The sequence below is a fragment of the Asparagus officinalis genome, chromosome 10 (genome assembly GCF_001876935.1).
Source record: "Asparagus officinalis chromosome 10, Aspof.V1, whole genome shotgun sequence".
NCBI classification, from domain to species: domain Eukaryota; kingdom Viridiplantae; phylum Streptophyta; class Magnoliopsida; order Asparagales; family Asparagaceae; genus Asparagus; species Asparagus officinalis.
In genome coordinates this window covers 16,634,640-16,659,583 of record NC_033803.1, presented here as the reverse complement: position 1 = coordinate 16,659,583, position 24,944 = coordinate 16,634,640, and the positions used below count along the sequence as shown (strand labels likewise).

Below are 24,944 nucleotides of genomic sequence, written 5' to 3'. Positions count from 1 at the left end.
AATTCATTTTGTGCTAGTTTGGGGTTTCGTGATTGATTGTTAATTTCTGATACAGACGGAGGTTTTAATGTCGAGGAGCGAGGAGTATCGGTTGCTCTTCCGGCTCCCGAAGGATGAGGTGAGATGAGTTTTTGATTGAGTTTCAGTTTTAGATTTTGGAAACTTTCTATTTGAGGATCAGACTTCAATTTGTATTGTAAAGGTGTTTTTTTTTTCTTTTTTTTTTCCTGTTGTAATTTTGTAATTTTGTAATGCATGCGTGATTCGAAACTTGCATGAATGAATGATTATCTGGCGCAGAATACATCACATAGCACTTCCTCATGTTAGAAGTATCAAATATACAGTTTTACTGACTATAATGATTATCTGGCACAAAATATTAATTACAAAGTGTCCGCGTTTGGCACTTATATACCATGAGTTGTTTTTTTGGCAACTAAGTACCATACATTATAATTGGCACATCAGTACCCTCCATCATGCAAATGCAAAAAAATTCCCCCCAAATGTTTTTGTATGATACTTACATGCTAATTTTAATGATTTTTAATTTGAACATATCTCAACTTTATTTTAAAGTTGAATTAAGATAAGTTTAAAAAAAATGGTATTCAATATTAAATTTAACAAATATTAATAGTTAAAAAGCTCTAAAATTAGTATGTAAATATCATAGAGAAACACTAGGATGAAAATTTTCACGTTTGCATGATTGAGGGTACTAACATGCCAATTTTAAATGACTTATCGTATTTATTTGCCACAAAAAACACCTCATGGTATATAAGCATGAAAGCAGGGAAACATTATGGTATTTAAGTGCCGTTATTGGACTGCCTGTGTGAAAAAATATAGAATTCTAAATCACAACGTAGGATTGATTGGATTCAGATCCAACTTAATTTGTAAATTCATTTATGTTATTTTCTCATTTTCTTAATAAGAAATTACAACCTTTCTAAATAACTTATCCACATTAGTTGAAAATGCACATGGTAAAAATTCAATATAGTGTATGTTTGACCATTGTAGTGTAAGAAATCCATGTTTTAGATGAAAAACATTAAAAGATGTCTGATAGCATTTTATTTTTCTTTTGACAAGGAACACAGGTAGCTTCCTACTTATGATGAACCATACCTAGGGGTAATTTATACTGCTTACTTTGATATGCACATTAAAAAAAAATATGTGGAAGATGATGTGTTTGAAAGCCTCTAAACCTGTGCATCAAATGGTCTTCTTAGAAAACCATTTATTTCTATGGCGATATTAGATTCATGTGTGAGATATCTTCAAAAAAGAACTTCTTAAGCATATATGTCTTAAGTATGGAGTAAAGTGAAGTACCACACCTCCATTCGCATGTCTTTGTGCATAAATACATATGTAAGGCACACTTCTGCATGTGTGGATGGTGAACGTGCAATGGATTTATCACTGATAAAAATTGGGATGGAATCACCATTTGTTGGGACGATATCAGATCCGGTGGTAAAAATGTTGGAGAAGAGTGAAGAATGTCATCTTAGAAGGAGCAATAGTTTAGTCTATATGTTCACACATTCACACATACACAATATTCATATGTATACAATTACATATCATATGCATATCTTCAATAGAAGTGCTGAAAACATGCATCATTTTCTTTGAAATTTTGGAGATCATATTGAAGACTAAAGCGTGCTGTGTATGATCTGTTTTATTTGCATCAGCCACTTTGGTTAAGTTCCTCCTTTCATAATGGCGGAAATGTCACATTCTTTTGACAGTAGTTTTGCATGAATGATTGTTGACAGGATAAAGTGGTAAAAAAAAAGAGGGACAGATTTATCATATCTCAGAGATTGCTATGTCAAGGAGAATTCCCTTTTTATAATGCTTCAGCAAACATAAACTTATTCGTATTTCATGTAAAGTTCATAATTAAATCTTATAAACTCCTTAAGTCCACCTTTCATTGTGAGAAAGCACCTTCACGCTCGCTTATCCCCCCCCCCCCCTTCCCCCACCCTTTCTCCTTTCTCCTCCTCCTTTCTGCTTCTGGTTAACATACAGGACTCTTCCATTGATGGTTCACACTTCACAGTCAATCAGCTGTGAGCGAAAATTGATGATTAAAATAGGTTGTGGTGTAGGACTCTTTATTATTATAAGGTGCTGTTTTGTTATCCTTTAGTGACACGATTACAAGTTTACAACTTTTTTCCCTCCAATTTATTTATGTATATTCAAATTCACTGATCAAATTTATCTTCTAAATAGGTCCTTGTTCAGGATTTCAACTGTGCTTTCCAAGAGAATATTCTCCTTCAGGTACTTGTATGTATTTGACACTACTGCAAGGAATGGGTTGGCATTAAACTTTGTTTTAATTTTTTAAAAATATCTATAACAACACATAGCCTGATTTTTTCTAACCTCCGTTACAGGTCTATTACTTTTGGAAATAAATATTAAATGGGAAATACTGTGATGAATTCTTGTGTACTTTAATAGAAGAAAGTTCATGTCCTATTCAGTATGATGTTTATCTATTTCTTGCTGTATTAATATTATTTTCCTATATCTGTCTTTTTTGCAGGGTCACATGTATTTGTTTATTCATCATATCTGTTTCTATTCAAATATTTTTGGATTCGAGACAAAGGTATTTGAATGTTTTGTGCAGCTTTATATTTCGTCTAATGCAATCAAACCAATAGCACAGATCTGCATGATATTTTTTTTTCTCTTAATGCTAAATGGTAGTTGTAGTTGTTTTTCTTTTTGTTAAATTTTAATATCTTCTAATATATCTTGATAAGTTAATCGGTTTTTGTGCTTATTATTTTGAATTAATAACCATGACATTTTGAGTTTTAGAAGTACATAACTCATGCATTTAATGAAGTTCAGTGATTGTGAAAATGAGAGATTTTCTGTAAGGTTTTTATACTATCTGTACTAGATTATGGACGCTTTTTATACCCATATGATGAATTTGACTTCTGCATATATGAAAAATAATGGAATTACTAATGTATATGTAGGATGAATTATTCAAGGTACTTGTAGATGTGTTACAAGTATATATTGTTGGTAAGTCCTGTGGTTATTTCATAATAGTTGTATAAAACAATTTGAATTTGAATGGACTAAAAATTGTTGTTTTCATTATTATTATTATTATGTATTTTCAGGCTTTCATTAGTTTTCAAATGATTTTTATATCTTTCCAGAATTCTCTTAATTTCTCCTGGATCCTGAACTTTTGGTGTTACCTAATCATTCTCAAATATTAAACATGTGATTGTGCATGCAAAAAATGATAAATAAAACCTAAATAGTCAGTAAATGTATTATGCCAAATCACAGTAGAAGTTTGATTTGCATGGAAAGAACTTGCTCCGTAGTGTTACATAAACAGTAGTACACTTGGATCATTTCTTTGGGCGCATTGAAAGACAATGTTTGTCACTGGGGGGAAGAGTGCATATATGTTATGTTAGGGAGAATTTTTTTTTACAATTAAAGTTCGAGGGGCATAAGGCTTATATGTTTCTCATAAGGATGTTAGTCCAGTAGTTGTTCTTTGATGACATATTATCACAAATTTATATATTGGATGTGCATGCAATTTCATGTGCTTGAAACTTTTTTTCTTTTGCTTTTGAAGGAATTTTCATCAATATGTACTCTGGTTACAAGAAGACATCAGAACTCTTGTGAATATGGAAAAGTCAGCAGTAAGATAATTATAAACTTTCCAATAGTTGGGTGAACTGGATGGTGAAATACCGTGTATGGATGTCTGTGGTAGATTAGGTGAACCCGACAAGGATCAGATCCCAGGATACATGTGGACAGGTATTAAGCATTATGTATGGAGAATGGATTTATACGCAAAAATTTCCTTAAGGATGGCGCGTATGGGAGGATATCATCTGCAGTTTGATAACTGCTTTTGACTATAGCATGACCACTCAATGAAATGAGTGAAACGACTGATTCTATTGGAAGATCACTTTTTCACTTGATTGCAAGAAGCAAATCATATGAAACAGGGTTCGAAGCAAGAAACATGGCAGTTCTTCTTCTCGTGTAGATGAATTACAAGAGATGCCCACTGGCTGGACTATTTGGAAGCAACGATCAGAGGGCTAATGACTGCCTAGTACCATAAGGTCAAAGAAGTTGTGATGATTGGTCTTTGTAATTATTTTGACTGTTTCTGTTGTAGAAGGACATGATCCCATTGCTAGTCCAGCATACAGGACTTTTACCTTATGCATAGAATAATAGAAATATAAATGAAGTTTGAATTTTTTTACTTCAGTATTTAAGAATTCCTTGAATAGTTGGTTAACTTGGACAATCATCCTTCAGAGCAAACATTAGCTGGATTCTGCATTATGAGTTCAACTCATAATGGCATAGTAATCTTTGGATCATATTTCTTCTTTACATGCTATTCTACTTGTCTTTCGACAAATTTTACTATGGTTTGAAAATTATTGGTTGATTTCAGAAGATTTTCATAGGCGGTCTTGTTCGATTTAATTTTTTAAAAAGTAGTATGATGCTTATTACTTATTGTTACTTATCTCTTATATTTCTATTTGGCAAGTTAGCTTACTTATGAGTAGTTTGTATGTATATCTAATGATTTAGCAACTCAAAATGCAGAAAACAATTGCTTTTCATGAGGTTACTTATGTCCGAAAAGCAAAGACTGCTGCAATTTTCCCTAATGCCATTGAGATTATTACTGGGGATAAAAAGGTACCTGATCTTTTCTTTCTTTCTTTCTTTCTTTTTTTTCCCTTTGTGTTCTAGACTTTTGTTTTAGGCTTTAAGCTGTATATATTCTCTTCTGAAGCAACTAACCACAGCTTCATGTTTCTGTACTGGTTTTGCATCTTTTTTTATTGGTAGCACTTCTTTGGTTCCTTCTTGTCTCGTGATGAAGCCTACAGACTCATTGTGGATGGTTGGGCACAACATAATGATGATTCCAGGGCCCTTTTGGATCATCAGGTGAGCAACCTCTTTAGTTGAGCTAAAAATTTTTACTGCTTATCATATAAAAATGGTATTTTGTGGTTTATATTTTGAATACCAATTATAAATAGTTTATCAGAACTATTTCCTAATGGTTGCCAATTTGGTGCAGTAGTAGGTTGAAGGGCATAACCTACATCTCTTTCTACATGCCATAGATGTGGAGTCATAATATTAAATTGTCCTTACATAAATACTTTTAAATTGTTAATGGATAAATATTTTTTGTCTTTCTACAACAACCGTTGACGCCAAGTCCTATAATCTCATAGTTACCAAGCCATAAATGAGTCCCTTTATGCACAAATGTTTTTTATTTTAGATAATTTCATGATTTTTTTTGGGCTAGGGAGATTTATTATGTGATATTACTAATAGAAAAAAAATTCTCCCTCAATAGAAATGGGATCACAAATCTTTTCTATTTGCTTGCCTTCTATAAGAATATCCTCAGGTTTTCTATGTCCAGTTTAATGGGCTTCGAAATACACAAGGGCTATGATCTGAACTGATCATATCTATACCGCCTATTGCTGAAAGCTGTCATCTTTACCTTTTAACTTTTATATCTTTCAGAAAGACTTTTTAGTATGTGATATTCTAGGCATATGTTTTCTATGTGCTTAGCAAGCCTGTAGAAGGATCTTTGCTCTCTCAGATGCCAGTATCTACTTTGTTTGCATTGCTAGTTAGTAACTATATTCTACGGTATTAACTGTTAAAATCATTAACTATTGCAAGCAGTTATGTTGACTTGCTTTATACTTCAGGAGTCGAAATCAGAAAACAACCAAGACAATGACATTGTTGTTGTGGAAAGAGTAACAGGATCAACAGAGTTCATAGATGCTTCGTCATCTGCAGAGAGGTATTTCCTAGAGAAAAATTTACTGGGAAGTGGCTAATATTATCACTAATATTAATCTGAACCGTATTTCATCCAGGACAAAGGATGCTAATGCTTCAGAAAAATGCAAACTTTTATTAAATGGTAACAGTGAAAGCAAAGCATCAGAAAATTTTCAAGAAAACCAGGAGAACGGAAAGCATGCAAATTCTGATAATCCACCTTCTAGCGAGCCTTCTATTTGCGAGGAACTTGATGCTCCTGAAAGTTAGTTATATGTGGCTTTTTTAATCCATATATGTACTTTAACTTTTGGGTTACTATATATATAATTGTCTCTGTTCTTGTGACTTCTTATATTCGTTGCCTCAGTAACAGCTTTCCTCATTGATATTTGATTTTTCTATTTTGCAGTACCCGAGAATTTTACATTGGTTATAGAGGCTAAGTTTCCGGTAATTCAGACTCTGCATCTATGTTTCTCTTGATTACTTTTAGTTATTTTCAATAATCATGGCATTGCAAACCCAGTCTTTATATGTGGTTGCTCTTAGTGATTGAGTTCCAATTATTTCTGTTTGGTTGGAACCTGTTTGGAATCTTAATTTTGCTGTTCTTGAACCATGTAATAACATGCTACTTCTGTGAGAAATCCTGGAACTGTTAGTCAGACCTTTTGTAACTGAAATACAATTCAGAAGAAAATTTTGAATTAGAATTATGACTACAATTGAAAATTCACGAGTGCAAAAGAATCAAAGAAAAATGATTTCTCTCATACCCACCTACTCCATCTGGATTTGTAGTTACATTAGCCATATGGACCCTTGTTAAAACTCTTATTGTCATTATTGCTTAATGAATCTTTTCTTATTCAAATATTATGGTTTATAGGTCACCGTAGAGGAGTTCTTCACTCTTTTCATCTCTGATAATGCTTCTAACTTCCTGGAAAATGTTCACCAAAGGTGTGGGGACAAAGGTAAACTTGCATGGAGGCTTGGCACACAAATTTTACTTTTTCAATCTTTTTGGTGCATAATGTTCCTCCTTCAGGATTTTTTTTTCATTTAACTAAAATTATTTTTCTCTATCTTCTAGATTTTCTGTCTACTCCATGGCGTCCACACGAAAAATTTGGGCATGCACGTGATTTATCCTTTCTTCACCCAGTCAACGTATATATTGGTACACTTAGATCTTCACTACCTAATAGATTGAATTTGTAGTGCTGAAGTTCCAAATGAGGCTTGTGCATTTTGCCTTGTTTCCATATTCTTATATCTTTTATATTGATAGCTCTTAATTTTGTTCAAGGTGCAAAGTTTGGTCGTTGTCAGGAGGTCCAGAAATATCGTGTTTTTAAGAACAGGTGATCCCTCAGCAGCTCAGCTTCTTTACTGTTGTCCGGAACATCTTTTAATACACTGCCATGTAAAAGGCAATTCTATGGCCTTAAAATGCTGAAATGATAGACGTCCTGCAGCTTGTCACAAATCACTATTTGAGATAAATGTGTTCACACTAATTACTGCTTTCCATCAAAAGGTTAAATTTTCTTTAATCTCATTCCATGGGGCATAGATGGCATCCATTTAATTATTATGTTCTGGAGCGTTGCTGAGTGTCTACAACATGAAGGAAAACGAAAAGTCTTAAGGGCCAGTTTGGTATTGCTGCTTGTGCTTATTTGCCTAAGAAGCAATGGTGTTTGGTAGAATTTTTTTTGCATGCTTATTGAAACTGCTTTTTCTTTTAAAGGGGGGCACTTTTAGAAGCAAAATTTTTGTAGTTTTTATACCATATATGCCATTTAGCTTTTGACAATACTATTTTCATAGCTAAAATTATGTCTATTTTGGTCATTTTGACTTATATTGATCTTTAAAAACGGTTTTACCAAACACCTGCTTTTGGAAGCAACTTATGATATATGACTACCAAACGACTATTTTCAGCAGCTTATATAAGTTGCTTTTATAAGCTGCCTGTATAAGCACTATCATAAGCTCTAGCAAAACCAGATTAGCCCTCAGTGATATGAGATAGGGAAGACCATCTCATTGATCAGACAATTAAGAAGTAAAGCTACGTAGTTGTCAAGGAGAATTCAAGGTCTTCCTGCATTGAAAAGGATGAGAAGATTTTCTGAAGGAATTGTATCTATTTCTATGCCTCCATGTCATCGCATGAATGTGATCTTCTGATTTGACGTGTCCCCAAACTTTATTTATGTTGCCTCTGCGAAGTTGTTGAGACTGCAGTTATAAGTAATCACTAGATTGCGCCAAAGAGAATGTGTAGCTTGCCACTTGTGTGAGAAAAGAGAGTCTATAAGCCTTCAGCTTTATATCAGTATGTGATTCTAAAGTTTAAAAGTTTAAACAATATATCTTACCTTCTAAAAAGAATGGAACTGATTTTTACATATGAAGTTTGAGTTTGACCATTTGTTTTGGCAATTGTTAAGAGTTTTCCTTTATTTCTTTTCCTGTCTGTATAAGTGGCTTGTGTGCATTCCACTGTGTAATCCTTTGAGACTGTGCATATGGATGACAAACGTTTTCTATGCATGCAAATGTAGTTTGGCTTTCTTTTATACTGTTCCATATCTTATGCTTATTATTCCTTTAACAAATACCTGTTTGACGAACATTTTCTGTGGAATTGATACGTTTTCATTGTCCAGCCATTTAGTGATTGAGACATCTCAACAAGTCAGTGATGTGCCTTTTGCGGATTACTTTCATGTCAAGGTATGATCTTCAATCATGCATTTATTCTTTTGCAATCTAGTATTTCCTTTTAACTTTTAAGCATTTGCTGCTTGTTTTTTAATGTTCGAAACCAAGTCTGCAAATATTCTGTCCATAGCGAGATGACCCTTGGTAGTTCACAGGGGCGGATCCACATGCAATTGCACCCCTAACAATACGCAAAACTTCTTTATTTAACCTTATAAGTTACAATTTTGCCACAAGAATTTAAAACTATTTGCACCCATTTGAATTTTAATCCATTTAGGTTGGATTTTTAGCCTATACGTCAAGGATATTGTTTTATCATATTATATTTTAATGTTTGGTAATATATATTCGTCATCCGCCCCCACGTTTTTCTGGATCTGCCACTGGTAGTTCATGCAGGTTGTACCCTGAAGTTTGCGAAACAGCTGCCAATTTATTAAAGCTTTTGAATCCTTAGGAAGTGTAATGCTATTTTGCTTGGAGTGTATCCGGAGATATTATTTTGAATTCTGCTTGGGGTGCAAGATCTAGGTTAGGTCCATCAGACATCTCTGAAATTATGGTCCTGCATTTATAAGATAATGAGTTCTTATGTTATATAGAAACCCTAAAGCTTATTCCAGAGCACAAGCTGCCGTCATAATCTTAGGGAATAAGCCGTCATAATCTTACGGAATAAGAAGGGTGACAATTGACAACTTTTTGATCTTAGAAACAAAACACATACAGTTGATGCAGAAGTTAAGAAGGCTCTGAAGATTTGGATCTCATTATTTGTCAACTTTGCCTGGAATTTAGATGCACAATTTACTGATATATGTGTTGTATTCAGAAAAAGTGACTTGATCCTAGAGAGATACAGTCGACTTATAGTAAGGCAAAGAGAAGTCATTACATTAATTAACAATGTGGGACTGAACTAATACTACTCTAAACTACTCATGATATACATTTTTCAGGCAGAGCTTAGACATCTATCATGCCCAGCTTGTACATAAAAGTGAAAAACTCTTCTAGCTAAAGCCTTGGTGAAAATATTGTTCAGCTAACACCTAAACAAACATAGCATGTGACAAAAAATTTTGTTTTGCACCATATGAAGAATAAAGTGACAATAACTTCAATATGCTTCTTGGCAATCTAGATAATTTCTTGTTATCACAGTGCATCACTTTTGATAGATAAAAAAGCACACCCTTCTCTGAAAATAGAAACTGACAGTATATCATCCCACAAGCAGTGTGAGCAAAGCTTGGTATTCAGCCTCAGCACTGGATCACACAACGACAATCTGCTTTTTTAATTCTCCAAGTTGCCAGGCCAAAAATATACAGTAGCCAACAATATTAAAATAAGCAACAACGTCAAGATGATCTGATGATGAAAGAGTCTCTTGCCAGGAGCATCCTTCAAATACTTCAATTCAAAACAGGCTCTACTGGCATCACTCACCAGTTTTAATTTGGAGAAAAGGAATTACAAAGCAATGGCAACTTGGAAAGGCTTAAAAAAAGTGGCCACATGTGTCAGGGTGGGAACCGGAGTGTGTGTTGCTATTTTAGAGGTACAAAGTTAAAAAAAGGGACAAGGGCCTCAGATACTCTAGATTTATTAGATTATATACTGAAACAAGAACTATAGATGAAACATGCCGTAATTTATCTGAAACCCCCTAATGACCTACCTGTTTTCCAAAAAAGTAATAGTGTCTTTTAGTAGAGAATTTGGATTAGCAAGGTTCAAACTTCATATAGTATTCATCTACTATCACTATTGACTTCGAGATATTTTTGTGTAATGCTCTGAAACAGCTACTTTTTATCCTGCATAACATGAACGCTTCAAAATGAATCCTCTACTTCTAATTAGATGTTTGTGCGTGTCAACTACCCTCATTTAACCTTCTTATCCTAATAACAAGTCTAAGCATTCTTGAATTGCTTCCATTATGATGCTTGACATTTCCTATAGGGTTACTGAATGTTAGGATCCCTGCCACCAGAATCTATTTCTGCTGGTTTTTCCAAGTGATGCTCTTTATTTTGGAGTGACATACAGCAATAGTAAAATGTTTAGAGTAGAAGCATATCACGATTAGTAATTTTGTGATGCTGTAGCGTATCTATTAGAAAGATAGCAATGCCCATTCCTTATGTATGTCTTGATTCCTAAATAACAGTCATTGTACCTCCTCTCATATTTTAGCTGACTGTCATTTTAGCGAAGATATTTTCTTCGGCTATTGGGTGAGAATCTAGGTGTCTTTCTTTTTGAGTCAAAATGAACTATATTTGTGGTTTAATGACAAAGTCATCCATTACATTTGTCCTATCTTAAGACCTGAAAGATCAAGAGACACATTATGCTGAACCTTGTAATGGCAAAAAATTATAGCCAGAAAAAATTTTGCGCCATCAGAATTGGATGGCATAGCGTTTGGAAAATGCTACTTTAATTATGATATGGATAAATAGTTGAGTTTCAATTTCCAATCGAGATAGGCAAGTGAAATTGTGAGGCTGTGGACTATATAATCTCATCTGTAGTGGGCATAGATGTTCCATATACAGTAATTATTCTTTATATACGCAGCAGCAGGAGTTTCATAGTTTTCAATAATCCCTATGCTATGTGATGGGAATTAATTAATTAGATTTGGAAGTGTTGTTTTGCTTTGACATCATAAGATGGGAAGAGAAACATGCATGAAAAGTACGTATGATGATTTACAGCATGAAATCCTAAATGTTGATCTCAAACATAATTTCTAGTTACTTCAATTTTCAAATTTCATTGTCATACGGATAAGAAATTTCCAGCAATTCCTAAAATTTATGTAGAGCAATATAAAACAATATTGACTTCCCTCCTAAAACTTTGTCACCGGAGGAAGTTGATCTTTACTGATGACATATTCTTCTCTCCATGCAACGTCTTTTGAAAAATTCTGAGCACATGATATAACTTTATCAGAAATCCAGCTCTTTATCATGTGAAACATGAAATCAATACTATGGTCAATATGTTTTTCATTTACAATAAGATTATTGTTCCCCTCTTTGATTTAGCATGGTGGATGCACCTCTTATGCGTATTATTTGAGTTATCTGGTTCTAGTGTTGCCTTGACTGGAGGGGGTGGGGTCATTGGTGAATTTTGGCGCTAATGGGGATAAAATTGTCTTTCATCTTGGAACAAATTGTGGGATAAATGGGGATAAAGTGGTAATATGGGATAATGAGAAACTTTGAATGAGACAATTGATGATGTCATCTTTTAAATTATGATATGTATGAATCAATTAAGTTCAAAATTAACTTATTAGTACATCACATCATGATTAAAATATAATAATAATAATAATAATAATATTTTTAAAATATTGGATAATTTTTGGTCTTTATTTTGCTAATATAAAATGATATATTAGCAATGTTTTGTAATTATTCTAATTATCTAATTATTCTTACATACACTTAAACTATATTAGTTAATTATTTTTATTTTTTATTTAAACTTATATTTTAATTAATATATATTAATTAATAATATATGTTTAAAATATTTTATTTAAATAACTAATAGTATATGTTTAAAATATATTATTTAAATAACTAAGTATAAACTAAAATTAACTTATTTATCGTATTTAAAATAGATTTGTTATTAAATTAGTTTTTTAAGGAGAGCAACCTAGATCAAGATACCGTCATACTTATTACAAATGAAGTCATCAAATAAGATCTTAGTTATTAGAAATATAGTCCAATGGCTAACAACATCGACCTAGAATCCTTGGAATGCAAATGTTTCATCTTGCTACATATTTTCGGCAATTGCTCTCTCCATTGTCGTGCAGCCGTTCGTTGTGTTTGTTGAGTCTGTAAATCACCGTCCTCATCAGAGTCACCATCAAGCGGCAATATTGCGTAGTGCCTTAAAAGAAAGATCAGAAACTTCAAAGTCATCGTTTGAGTTTTTCAACTTCAGAAAGTTGTGCAAATCGATACATGCTTAGACCATATTTTTTTGTGTCTCACATGGGAAAAGTATCTCATATGAAAAACCAGGAGGTTGAGCCTTGAACATAGTGAACCTCGACTTGAAGACACCAAAGATATGTTCGACACAATTTCGAAGAGATGCATGTCAATGGTTGAACAACCTATGCGCATTGCGTGGCCGCTGACATCTGTTAGCTAGGCTGAGCTCTTTAAGGTGGTACTTCATGTCCTGATATGGAGCTAAAAACTATAGCTTATTAGGATAACCACGTTCAACTAGATGAAATTTTCTTACACTAGCATATTATTGTAATTATAATCGACAAAATTCATAAAAAATAAAATCTAACAGCTTGAAAAAAATTATTACCACCTGGTTGTGGAAACTTGCATGCACTTCTATTCATTGCATCCTTCAAGACACGTGAATCATTAGCAAATCCCTCCCGTCCAGCTAAAACATAAATGAACCTGATGTCAAATGTTCACGCCCGCAAGGATATTTTAAGAAGATATCCATGCCTATTACGATATAGGGGATTTGATCTTTGCCATACACCATACATTGAACGTTGTCCCATCAATTGCACCAATATAGTCATGTACATTCCATTAATATATATGCCCCATCAATTTAAACTTTTAATAATAATGGCTAAAGATAAATATAAGGCATTTGAAACTATCATATCTTGAAATAATGTCAAAAACAAGTCCGATGTGACGTTTTATGGTGGATTGGTAGGAGGTGAAGCCATCATACAAGGAGGCCAATGGCAAAGGCTTGGAGTGCCTTATTGAAACATATGCTGACAGCAAATAGTGATCAATCAAATCTCTAAGTAATATTGCAATACCTTTGATTTTGAATGACAATGAGAAGAAAAATAACAATCATTTCCTCGAGGCTGATGTAACGTGTATCTTGTAAATGTCTGCAGCCTCGCAAAGCCATACACAACTTCATGAAACAATTTGGATATATGATATATCCAACAAGGATCACAATGATCACGTGGACTGCTCTCCATCTTGAACTTCAAGTTGAAGTCCATGATCCATAATACCATGTCTAAGTTGTGAGATCCGTACATTTAACTCCTGTTTGATATGAGGTGTGACTGTGTGAGATATGTACAACTAAATCCCCTATCTATGCACCCATGTTGATTATGCGAGTGAGGAGATAATCAGCGGTATCGTGAAATAGCAAGATAGACATATTTAAATCATCTTCTATCCTATAATATGCATGAAAGAGATGCTTAGTTAGAAGTCGCAATAACATAATTAAACCAATGCTAAACATATAAAGATGTAGATTAAGAAAGAGTCAACTAGAAAAGTCAATGCTTAACATTTGAAGAGATTGACATTGAGTCTGAGGAAAGCGATAAGCTATTCATGATTATAGGCAACATTCAAGAAAAATTCAAGCTCATTGCAAATAGCTCTCAAGAATCATGATTAATAAAAAGGGAACAATAAAGAATTGTAGTGGGTCACAGGATCTAGCATACAAAAGCGAAACAAGTTCAAAAGTCAATATTATGGCGTGCAAAAACCAAATGTGACGGTAAATAAGTTGTCATGTGAGCATCATGATCACCATTTCTAATGAATTCAAGCATAAAAGTATCATACACCATGGTAAACAACACATAATCTTAATTGTAATTTAAAGTCATATAGTCATCATAGCGTCCATGCCTTTCAAATACAAGTTCAAAAGTACATAATCATCCCATAACTAATAAGAAACATAAATCATCCTTGTGCTCAAAATACATAGATAAAAGCATTTATGAGATCAAAATACAACTCCAAAAGCATAGTCATCAAACTACGGGTAATACTCAAAGCGATGTCATCAAGCATAGTCAACTTCTTCCTCTTTTGGAAATACTCCACTCAACCTCCAAATCATGAACTTTCGCATTTGAATATCATTCATCCTCATAAAGATATATTCACATCTTGGGAAACATTTTGTCTGACAGTCAATCGTTGTTCATTGGTAAACCTCAGAAACAAAGCCATTCCCTCAACCAACGGATAATTGCGGCCTTGCATAATTTGACCTCTACGACTAACTCTTGCAAAGCCTTGTTTATGATTGTAATCCCATTTGTGCAATGTCTTGCACAATAGGTTGAGACTATATAGAGACATTGGTGCAAGAAGATGGTGCACATTTCTGTTAATGCTAAATGTCGATGGCATAGACTAGCCACGGGAGCGCCAAAGCTTGAAGTGCTACTAGGAGGATGTGGTTGTTTATCTATAAGTGGCTAGGTGAGGTCTTCTTCACCCATAGCATCAAGGCCAATATCATTATCAATCATACACTCACCAATGAATTACGTAACGGTGCATTCTTTACACCCTCAACTCCCAAGCCTCCAGCAGCTCTCCCGGCTGCAAAGTGGCTACCCACCACCATGCGCAAATCTTCCAAGTTTTTAAACAATTTGTCTTTAAAGTTTGCCGTGTTAGGATGAGCCTCTCGAAAAACAAAAATAGAATTTAATATTACTATTTTTGGTAATTAACAAGCATAACAATATATTATCTACATAAAAGTTTTATTGGTAATTAATAAACTAACTTGCTTAAAATTTTCCCACACCTCAACAGAACAAGTAATTCTTTGGGATACTAGGTCCCAACCAAACTGGAATTATTCTTTAATAATAATTCAACTATTTCAATCTTTCTCTTTTAACTCTTTTCGAAACTAGCCTGGCGCTTGATCAGAGCTTACTTGACCTAGAGCTATACCTCTATCAATCTTATCTTTACAAGTATTTTTGCCATGCTTGCACGAGTGAGTCTTACATATAGAATAAATAATATGGAGCACGTAGTGGGACCTGAACCCGCATTATTAGCTTTGAAGGCTAGGGCGTCTTTTTTTATATCTGATTTATATGAGTTTTTTCTTTAATCATATGCATACGCTTCTAAATTGAACTGAACAAAATTTTTTTCAAAATGTTGTTTCTTTTCTATTTTCTTTAGTTATATGAGTGTGCTTCTAAATTGAGTTTAACAGTTTTTTTGAGCTGTTGCTTTCTTTTCTACTTTTTTATATATCCTCAATTTTTGTGGATATGAGCATACAAATGACTTATACTAATAACTTATAGCATATGGATTGTTGAAAATTAGAGAATCTGAGCTAGAGTTTTTTAGTCAAAAAGTTTGAACTTTGAATCTATAATAAATTTATAATAAGGGGGTAGATAACTTTTATTTTAAAAATTAAAAGTCAGAATCAGATAATTTAATCACCAGCCTACTTTTATTATTTACCTCTTTATTTATATATTCTAAGATAAAAAGAGAAAAGAAAAAAGTTGGCTTGCCGAATGAGCGCATAGATAGGTTTTATTTTAAAATTTCAAATTCAAAATTAGATAGTTTAACCATCAAACTCTCCATTGTAATATCCCTCCTTTTGAATAATATTTAAAAGTAAAAAATATATAAAGAAATTTGATGCTCCTTGTATGGTCGCAACATCAGAAATATCTAGTTGATGTAGGAACTATGGATATTTTGCTAGCCGGTAAGGTCATCTTATGTTGACTTTTAATTATAAAAAAGCTTTTTAGATGTAGTATGAACTGCAAGGTAAATTGGGTTAAACTCTACAACGTGAAGCAATAAAATAAAATGTTACTGGTAGATGAGATGTAAGGCCTCCACATATTGATATTATCTAAAATAATCTCGCGCTTAAACCTCAATCTTGTAATGCTTGCATTAGAATTTTAACTTAATTAGAGAAGTGTATATGATTTTAAAATATTCATAAAATAATCTTAAGAATCCACATATTTATTTCTAAAATAATCTTAAGAAGCCATTAGAATTTCAATCTAATTATTAGAAAAAAAATCATATAAAGCAGGGAGAATTTGAGGTCATATTTCGGGTAATTTGTGCAAATGATTTGTTTATTTTTTACGGATTGCAAAGAATATTTTGTAATAGTAAAGTTTTTAATTTTATAGATATTTGCATGTCATGTCTTTTATAGTGTTTTGTGGTCTATTAATATTTTAAAATGATATAGGCGAACCAATAACCCCTCTTTATAGAAATGAGTAACAATAGGATATCAAATCAATGAATAGCAAAAAATTTGACCAATTCATTTGTAGTATTTTAAGAGGAAGACTAATTCATCAACGTTAAGTATAATTTAACACATGTATAATTTTGCATGTATCATGTTAGGTTAATTGTAGAAAAACCCCCTCAACTATAGTGAATGTCTCAGAAATAGGTAACATCTACCCTATAGACCAACCTCTTGAACATTCAGAACTTTGACTCATGCTTTTCTATTCTCTACATAGGAGTGCATGGGGAGCGAGAGATGAGTCCTGATCCTGTTTTCCATGATTTTACATCTTCTGGCGAGCCCGACTCACCGCACCAGGTAGAAAGGCCTGCAGAAGCTGGTGACATTAGGGAGACCGTCAATGTAGGACCCGGTTCGATGAATCCAGGTACATCTATCATTAACAATACACAAAGGAGTTGAATGATTTGGAATTTGTGCATTCCCTAATTATCTATATGCTTCTTGCTCTTTTAGATAATTTGCAGGAGGCAAACGTGGATCTTGGGAATAGAGAGGCTGACGCACCCATAAGAGGTAACTCATTTCTATTGGTCGTAGTCTCTTTATCCTCTTTTCGTACTTATATTCTCTTGTGTCAGATTTCTCGACTGATGATTTTGACGAGGAAGGCTTGCTTGTGGACACTCCTATGCTCTACTTCATGTATGGCTCTCCCCAGATTGATGACCAGTTGCCTGGAGATGTATTTCCTGAGTCTACGCTCTCTAAGAATCCCGAGGATGGTTTTTCTGAAGGTACGTAGCTCTTCTCAAGTTAATTATAGGACCAGTCAATTTTTGACTAATGCAACTATAATATGATGCATCTGAGAATTCTATTTTGTATTTGAATAAGTTTAGAATTTTATAAATCAATGTTTTGAATATCGTAAATCGAGAAAATATCGGATGGCTAAAATTCATATCAGATTGTGAATATCGGAGATATGTGGTAAATATCAGAATGTCATAATAGATGTTTAGGATCACTAATCAACCTTGTAAAAGAAACAAAAGTACAAATCAACGTTGTAACATTTCATCTAATTTTTAAGGCCAAAATTTCATTTGATATAATGGGAAAATCATGATATCTCACCCCAAAATTGACAAACGTGGTATTTTGTTTGCAATAAGCCATATAAAAAATATATCGGCCAACATATCAGCTAATATATCAACCATATCGGGGTTATATCATCCATATCACGGATATATCACCCAAAATAGCAAGAAAATGGTAAATAATATTTAGAGACCATATCGGTTGTAGCAAGTCTTGTAAAAGCATATATCAGGTGATATATCTGGTCATGTTGGGGATATTTAAAACAATGTTATAAATAACCTCACTCAACTTTGAAAACTAGAGAAAGCCCCCCTCAACTAGGGGGTCTCACAAGACTCCCCTAATCTTTCACACTTACATCACTAAACCCCACTAATGCCGTTTCAAAATGTAAAGTAACCGAAATACCCTTCTGAAAATCAACCCATTCGGTTACAAAGGATGCAAAAAAAGATTTTGATAAATAGTGATCCACTGTTGGGAGTACTCTTTTATATTTTGAGTTTCAGAACCAATATTTATAGTACAACACAAATATCAATAATGATAAGATATCTCAAATGATCTGCTACATACCTCAATACTCAACAATTTTACAAGTTCTTCAATCTATCCAAACTTCATAGTTGGTTACATCATAGGAAACCGATTCAATTAGAAACCAAGCAATATCAAACAATGTTTTCAAACATTTAGCAGTATCTGCAGTACCTCATGAAATCATATGTTACACATAAACAATGGCTAACAGTTATTATTTCTTTTATACATATTTATATCTAATCCATACTTAAATTACCGTAAGCAATGCCTAACATGTAATATCTCTTCTATGCATATTTTTTCTTCTATCATATGTCACACACAAGCAAAAGCCCAACTTGTATTTTTGAAAATGTTAAAAAAATGGAACTAAAACAGACCCAGATAATAAGGCTAATCCATACTTAAACAAGTTCAAAGCCTAACACATAGGGCTACCACATTAATTAGAGGCAAATTCAATAGACATAAAAAAGAACTAGAAACCCAATATTACCCAAAAAATCACAAAATAATAAGAAATCAGAGCCACAAAAAGAAAATCAAGTCTCCCAAAATTTAATCAAGCATACCTCGACGATGAAAGATTCCAGCAAGATGTGGCTGCAGTGAGGAGTCGGAGGTTGCTAGGGTGGCTGTAGGGATGGATTTGAAAGAGGAGGCCGAGACTGTTGCAGACAGTGCTCGTTGAAATTGAAGCTCGAGAAGGGGAGTTGAAAAGAGATAGAGGAAGAACAAGAGTAAGGTTGGAGGACGGTGAGACAAGATGGAGAAGGAAAAAGGTTGAGGAGATCACGAGGACCGCAGGAGAACGCGATGGGATCTGGGACATAAATATCCCATCTTGTTCTAGCAAGCAGTTTGGGCCAAATTTGAGGGTGGGGTCTAAAGAAACACCGAAAGGTGTTGTCCCAAAAATTATCCCAATATCCCCAAATTTACCCCAATGAATAACCCCCCTCATACCTGTAACATACTATCTTCTTATATAAGGTTCTAAATTTAATTTGAATTGAATGTTCTGAAAGCAAATAATGTTCACAAATATATTCTTGTTCTGTTTGTTTCAATGTGTAGAGGATATGGGATGTTGAGAAGATTGCTGAAGAAGAGAATAGTTGCATTATGCGTGTGTACTTCAATGTGGCATTTTCAAAGAAGACAATGTTTAAGGGTAGGTCCCAAGATCTTTCTATTCTTCTGTTATCAACAATCCGCTTCCACTTTCTGATTTTTTTTTACTCTAATATTTGTTATATGATGTGTCAAGGCCACATTGCTTGTTTTCAAGTGCTTATATTCCTTCATATTAAATGGTCTGCTTCTTACTTTGAATTCGATCTTTATACTCATCACCAAAGCCATTTGTTTTGCTGGATACTTGTATCACATTGCTACCAACCTTGTAGTTAGACCTGGATTTTGTATATCTCTCTCAGCATCTCTGCGAGTGTTTGATATTGGAGATAAGGGTATTAAAGATTGATAGTCATAATTTCATTGGCAACAATGACGATGGTAATAGTGGAAAGAGTCTTCACCGTATAACATTCAGAAACCTTCTTGTTAAATGCAGATGGAAACATGAGTACCAGTAGCATAAATTGGGTGATGGGGTATGTTAGATAATGCTGGGTGCGAATTGGTGGATGAAAGCCAATGTTAAGAGGTATTACTGTAGATAAGTTGTTGCAATGATATACGGCAGAGGTGATGATGTGGGGTAGCTGAATGATGCTACTGAACTGGGGAAATCTGACAAAGATTTTCCCCAAATGGTATTGGCAATATTTCAGACCTGTCTTATTTGGAGATTCAATCGTTGTTATTTTTTAATATGCTGGGGAACGTGACATGGCAAAGGAGACTATATACTTTCTAATTGTGAATATCTCCATCTTCCAGAGATTGTAATATGTCGTCGCTGAGCACTGTAGCAGCGTAGCTTATCAAGAATGTCCACTATAGTTAAGTTTTGATCTGAATCCCTGGAAGACATTAATTTGATATAAGCATATGTTGTTGGGGATACTAAGGATTGCTTTTTTGTGAATATGAATGCAGATGGCCTCTTTTGTTAGAACTAGAGTTGCAATCATTTAGTTAACTATAGCTCAGATGGGTTTGTTAGGTTGGTTGAATATTTTGAATATTTTTATTATTTAGGCTCTTGCTAAAAGATATATCTTACTTCGGCTTTAGTTGCTTTGTAGGGAATGCACCATGGTCAGTAGAATATTTGACCTTTTTCATGCTTGCATATGTTCAGAAGATTATTACTTTCAATTCTTTTTTTTACTATGTTCAGTTTAAATTTATAGACTGCACACATATCTTGCAAAAAATTTTGACACAGATATAGTGTATAGGTGTACATGCAAGTGTGTGCATCCTCTAGAAAATCAATATAGTTCACCCGTCCCGAGCTTGATTGTGACCTTTACTTGATCTGCTTGTTATTAGAATATTTTATACGATTGAAATTGAGAGGCAGTATTATCTAAGACTGAATCTGTTGATACATTGTTCTAGTGCCCTAAATGTCCTTAAGCTTTTAAGTATCCATTTGATACGTAAAAAAGTCAAATTGGTAGTGTCCGGGCGACTTTGTTTATATCTAGCCCCAATATAGCTACAATGCATTCGTACTATTCCCTAGACTCAAAACACGTGCATAGCACGGATACAGGGCATGTCAATTCTTCAATAAAGGAGGAAATGAGGACATGGCGATGTTACATGTGTGTGATTGTGTGTTATACAATAATTGTTACTAATAAAGAGAGTTTATGTACAGGCAATTTTCATTGTATGCAATTTCAGAGACATTGACCATGAAGGCTGCATCAGCCCCTCGTGTTATTTAGGAATTTACAAGGTCCATGAATAGATATCTTTGCATTTATATTCTAATATAAATTTTGTAACATAAAGTAATATGAGAAACATTGCTCATTATAGTTTAACCTTATTAAGGAGGTGAAAGGTTTCACTTTAACATGATTCGCTTCCTTAAGTACATTTTGAGATACCACAACTTTAAAGGGGCTTCATTTCATATAAAAATTCACCACAATGTACTTTTGTTATGCCGGCTAAATTCAATAATATTTTCAGTTTATAACCAATGTTGCAAAAGAATTCATGTGTAAGCTTTAATATATTACTATGCAGATAAGGAAACAATTTTGACAATATGACTTCATGTGTAGCCAACGCCAAAAAGCATTTCTATGTAAACATTTAAGAGACGTCCAATACCTGGGTAGGTAATGCCCACATGTATATTGATGTCACTTGTAACTACCAAACAAAATCCATAACTGTACTATCCATAGTATGTCCAAGAAGCACGTGTTTGTTGATGATGCACTAAGTCATTATTTTTCACTTACGGTCATATGATCGATAACATCTTGAGAATCCTGTATGAGTCAATAGTGCTGATACTATATATCACAATTACAATAAATCTGGAGAATTCCCACATGGTATCAATAATAACAGCACTAAATATCACAATTTTGATCAATAAAATCTTGAGAATTACCATATTATATGGTATCAAAAAAAGTACTAGATATTCTGTCACGCCCCCAAAATGTGCAACTGATTTTAAGATGCATGACAATGGCAACACATGCACAAAGCACATGCTAAGCCTACGGTGCACTTCCATATTACAATAAACTTTATTTTAAAAGAAGTTTTATTGACAAATAAAGAAGTCTCAGAGCAAAACTACATTATCACAAGTTCACTCTAATGAGTCAAAAAACTCTTATTACATCTGCATAGTAGCATAACTAGAATAACTATAACTTCAATATCAAACACTCTAAAAGATTCTTCTTAGGTTCCAAAGCTCTGAGGTTTGATAAAGCTATCTAATTTTTATCTAAAAAAGATCAAAAAACAACGGGGTGAGTTTACACTCAATGAGCAGAAAACTTATCATTAGCGGATTAGACAAATTTAAGAATTAATCAATACTAAAATTTAAATGAGCTATCATCAAAAAGAGGATTCAGAAACACATAATATTTCGAATAAGAGGAATTTTCAAGAATAGATGTCATATATGATAAAAGACTTCACAATTTATGAAACAATACGAATGAACACTAAATACTTTTAAAACTGTAATTATCGATATAAATTCACAATTGCAATGCTTCCTCGGTTATCACACTAAGGCTACAAAAATTATAGCCCAGTAGCATGGGAATGCACATCAAATCACTATAAGTTAACTCGGAGACAGAATTTACCTAGCACTATCATAGGTTACCCGAAGGTCACTTCATTTTTGCCAAAAAAGCCACTCTAACACTGGTCGGTACATTCAATACCATATGGTAAGCTTAAACAAATCACTTCACTCCATAGTGGACTTCTGAGGATTTTTAACATTTAAAACACTTTTCTTTTTGCTCAAAGTAGCTCACAATTTTCACTTATACGAAAAGCATTATAAATGCTTAAATACATTTGCAAACTTTTCTAATATTAATTTCATGAAAATAGAATATTCATGAATCTAAACGAATAGATAATTTATTTTTGTCAAATAGAACTCTTTCATAAATGCATTTGAATAGTAAATTTGAAATGATATATTTTCATTAATCTCATATACTAATAATATGTATCTTGTAAAAGATAAATAGCTATTACATTCACATTTGCTAAAAGTTACTATAAATGAACAGAATAGCATGTCTGATCCATCATTTCTCTATATGAAAACAAAATTATCATTTAAATAATATATAATAGAAAATAACCAATGAGAAGAATTCTCCTCACCTCAAGAGATTTTGCAACAATTTGGAGATTCATACTCCAATAACCTAGTCGATCAAACCTATAATCATACAAGATGCATAAAAACTAAAGATTCTATACTTAAACTATTTTGGGTATAAAACTAATATTTCTAGTTTGTAGGGGGGTTCTGAAATATATTTCTATTTTTTTACAGACCTTGGACCTAACAACAACTTTTCTAGTTTAGTGGGTCAAAAGGAAAATCTTTCCATTAAATAGATTTCATGTAGAAATATTCCTTCATAGTTTTTGGACTTAAAACTAATTCAAAAAAATTCCAAAGGCTTAGGAAAAAAATTGCTTTTCTTCTTCATTGAGTCTGTTTCTTGTCTACCCCAAAATCCAAATTGTTTGATTAAGATTTGGTGACCGGGTTACCATCTCCAGCGAGACCGTTAACCACAACTTAACCGGAGGTCACCGAACATCGCCGGAGTGATGCCGGTGACCAGAAAAGTACTATTATTTTATACTATATCAAACTTAAACTAGAAAATCAAGAAAAAGCCATATCTTTAGCTGCAACTTCTCCTCTCTGATCCCAACATCTATATCATTTCATTTTTCTTTTATGCGTAAGAATCAGAGAGAGAGATAGAGCTCTTCTAATATAAATAGGGATTTTTTATGGCTTTTGGGTTTCTAAACTCCCATATTAATTGTAATCAAAACTCTTTACTAACTTTAGTTTGGAACTCTTCATTTCTAAAAGAACATGTACTTTACATATTCAGCTTATGTTACCCCGACACGGCGAAATTGGTCCCGTACCCGTGTCGGGTACGTACTGGGTACGGATCCGCACCCAAACGGCAGGGACACGGCAATTTAACGAAGGAAAAAAAATCAACACAAAATTCTAAACCCAGGAGCCCTAGAATCCATACCTGAGCTTGGTGGGCTTGGGCTTGCGGCGGGTGGGGGTGGGAGTCTTCACGTCGTCAGCGAGGTAAAACTTGGGCGGATTCTCGAGCGGGAGAACTTGACGATCCCTCGAACGAGATCTGCGTTCCTGGAGGCGACGAGAAGAAAAGGAGGAGGCGACGAAGAATGGCGGCGAGAAGAAAGGGAGGAGGCGGAAACCCTAGAGAATAGCGGCGAGAAGAAAGGGAGGAGGCGACGAAGACAGAAACCAGGCTTGAGGAGAAATGAGAGGAGGCGTCGAATAGCGGAACCCTAAAGACGGAGGCTGAGGTTTTATACGAGGAGGGGTTTGGGTTTGGGTTTTTTTTTTCAATAACCCGTTTGGGCAAACTCCGTTTTCTTTTTTTCTTTTTTTTTTGGTTGAAATGGGGTCGGATTTGGGTTGGGTTTTTTTCAATCACCTGTTTGTTTGTTTTTTTTTCTTTTGAAATGGGGAGGGGTTTGGGTTTGGGTTTTTTGGGATATAGAACTAATTTTTGGAGGGATATTTGCAACTTCAAACAATATACTTGTAATATTTTGAGTGATGCTTGTCATATTTTAGGGTATATTTACAAATTTAATAGATATTTAATTCAATATTGATCTAAAGTGAATTATTTTATATATATACAGCCGTGTCCCCGTACCTTACTTTTTACAAATTTGCCGTGTCCCGTACCCGCACCCGTACCAGTACCCGTACCCGTACCAAGGCAACATAGTATTCAGCTTATCTTACTAATTCACATATATACAATACAAGTCGCTATCACAGACGTTATTTATAACCCGTGTAAAAAGACAATGGTGTTAAA

The 24,944-nt window shown here is 33.8% G+C and overlaps 1 protein-coding gene across 3 annotated transcripts in view; it reads left to right on the top strand.

Annotated features, from left to right (window-relative positions):
* Positions 1-24,944, top strand: part of LOC109825014 (protein VASCULAR ASSOCIATED DEATH 1, chloroplastic) — a 34,392-nt gene that overhangs the window by 328 nt on the left and 9,120 nt on the right. For all 3 annotated transcript variants that reach the window (XM_020391680.1, XM_020391682.1, XM_020391683.1), the window contains exons 2-14: positions 56-118; positions 2,272-2,322; positions 2,591-2,656; positions 4,675-4,770; positions 4,924-5,025; positions 5,820-5,917; positions 5,994-6,163; positions 6,311-6,351; positions 6,791-6,878; positions 6,998-7,084; positions 7,214-7,268; positions 8,586-8,652; positions 19,471-19,567. In XM_020391680.1, coding sequence (XP_020247269.1) covers positions 56-118; positions 2,272-2,322; positions 2,591-2,656; positions 4,675-4,770; positions 4,924-5,025; positions 5,820-5,917; positions 5,994-6,163; positions 6,311-6,351; positions 6,791-6,878; positions 6,998-7,084; positions 7,214-7,268; positions 8,586-8,652; positions 19,471-19,567 — 1,081 coding nt within the window. The remainder of the gene's footprint in view (positions 1-55; positions 119-2,271; positions 2,323-2,590; positions 2,657-4,674; positions 4,771-4,923; positions 5,026-5,819; positions 5,918-5,993; positions 6,164-6,310; positions 6,352-6,790; positions 6,879-6,997; positions 7,085-7,213; positions 7,269-8,585; positions 8,653-19,470; positions 19,568-24,944) is intronic.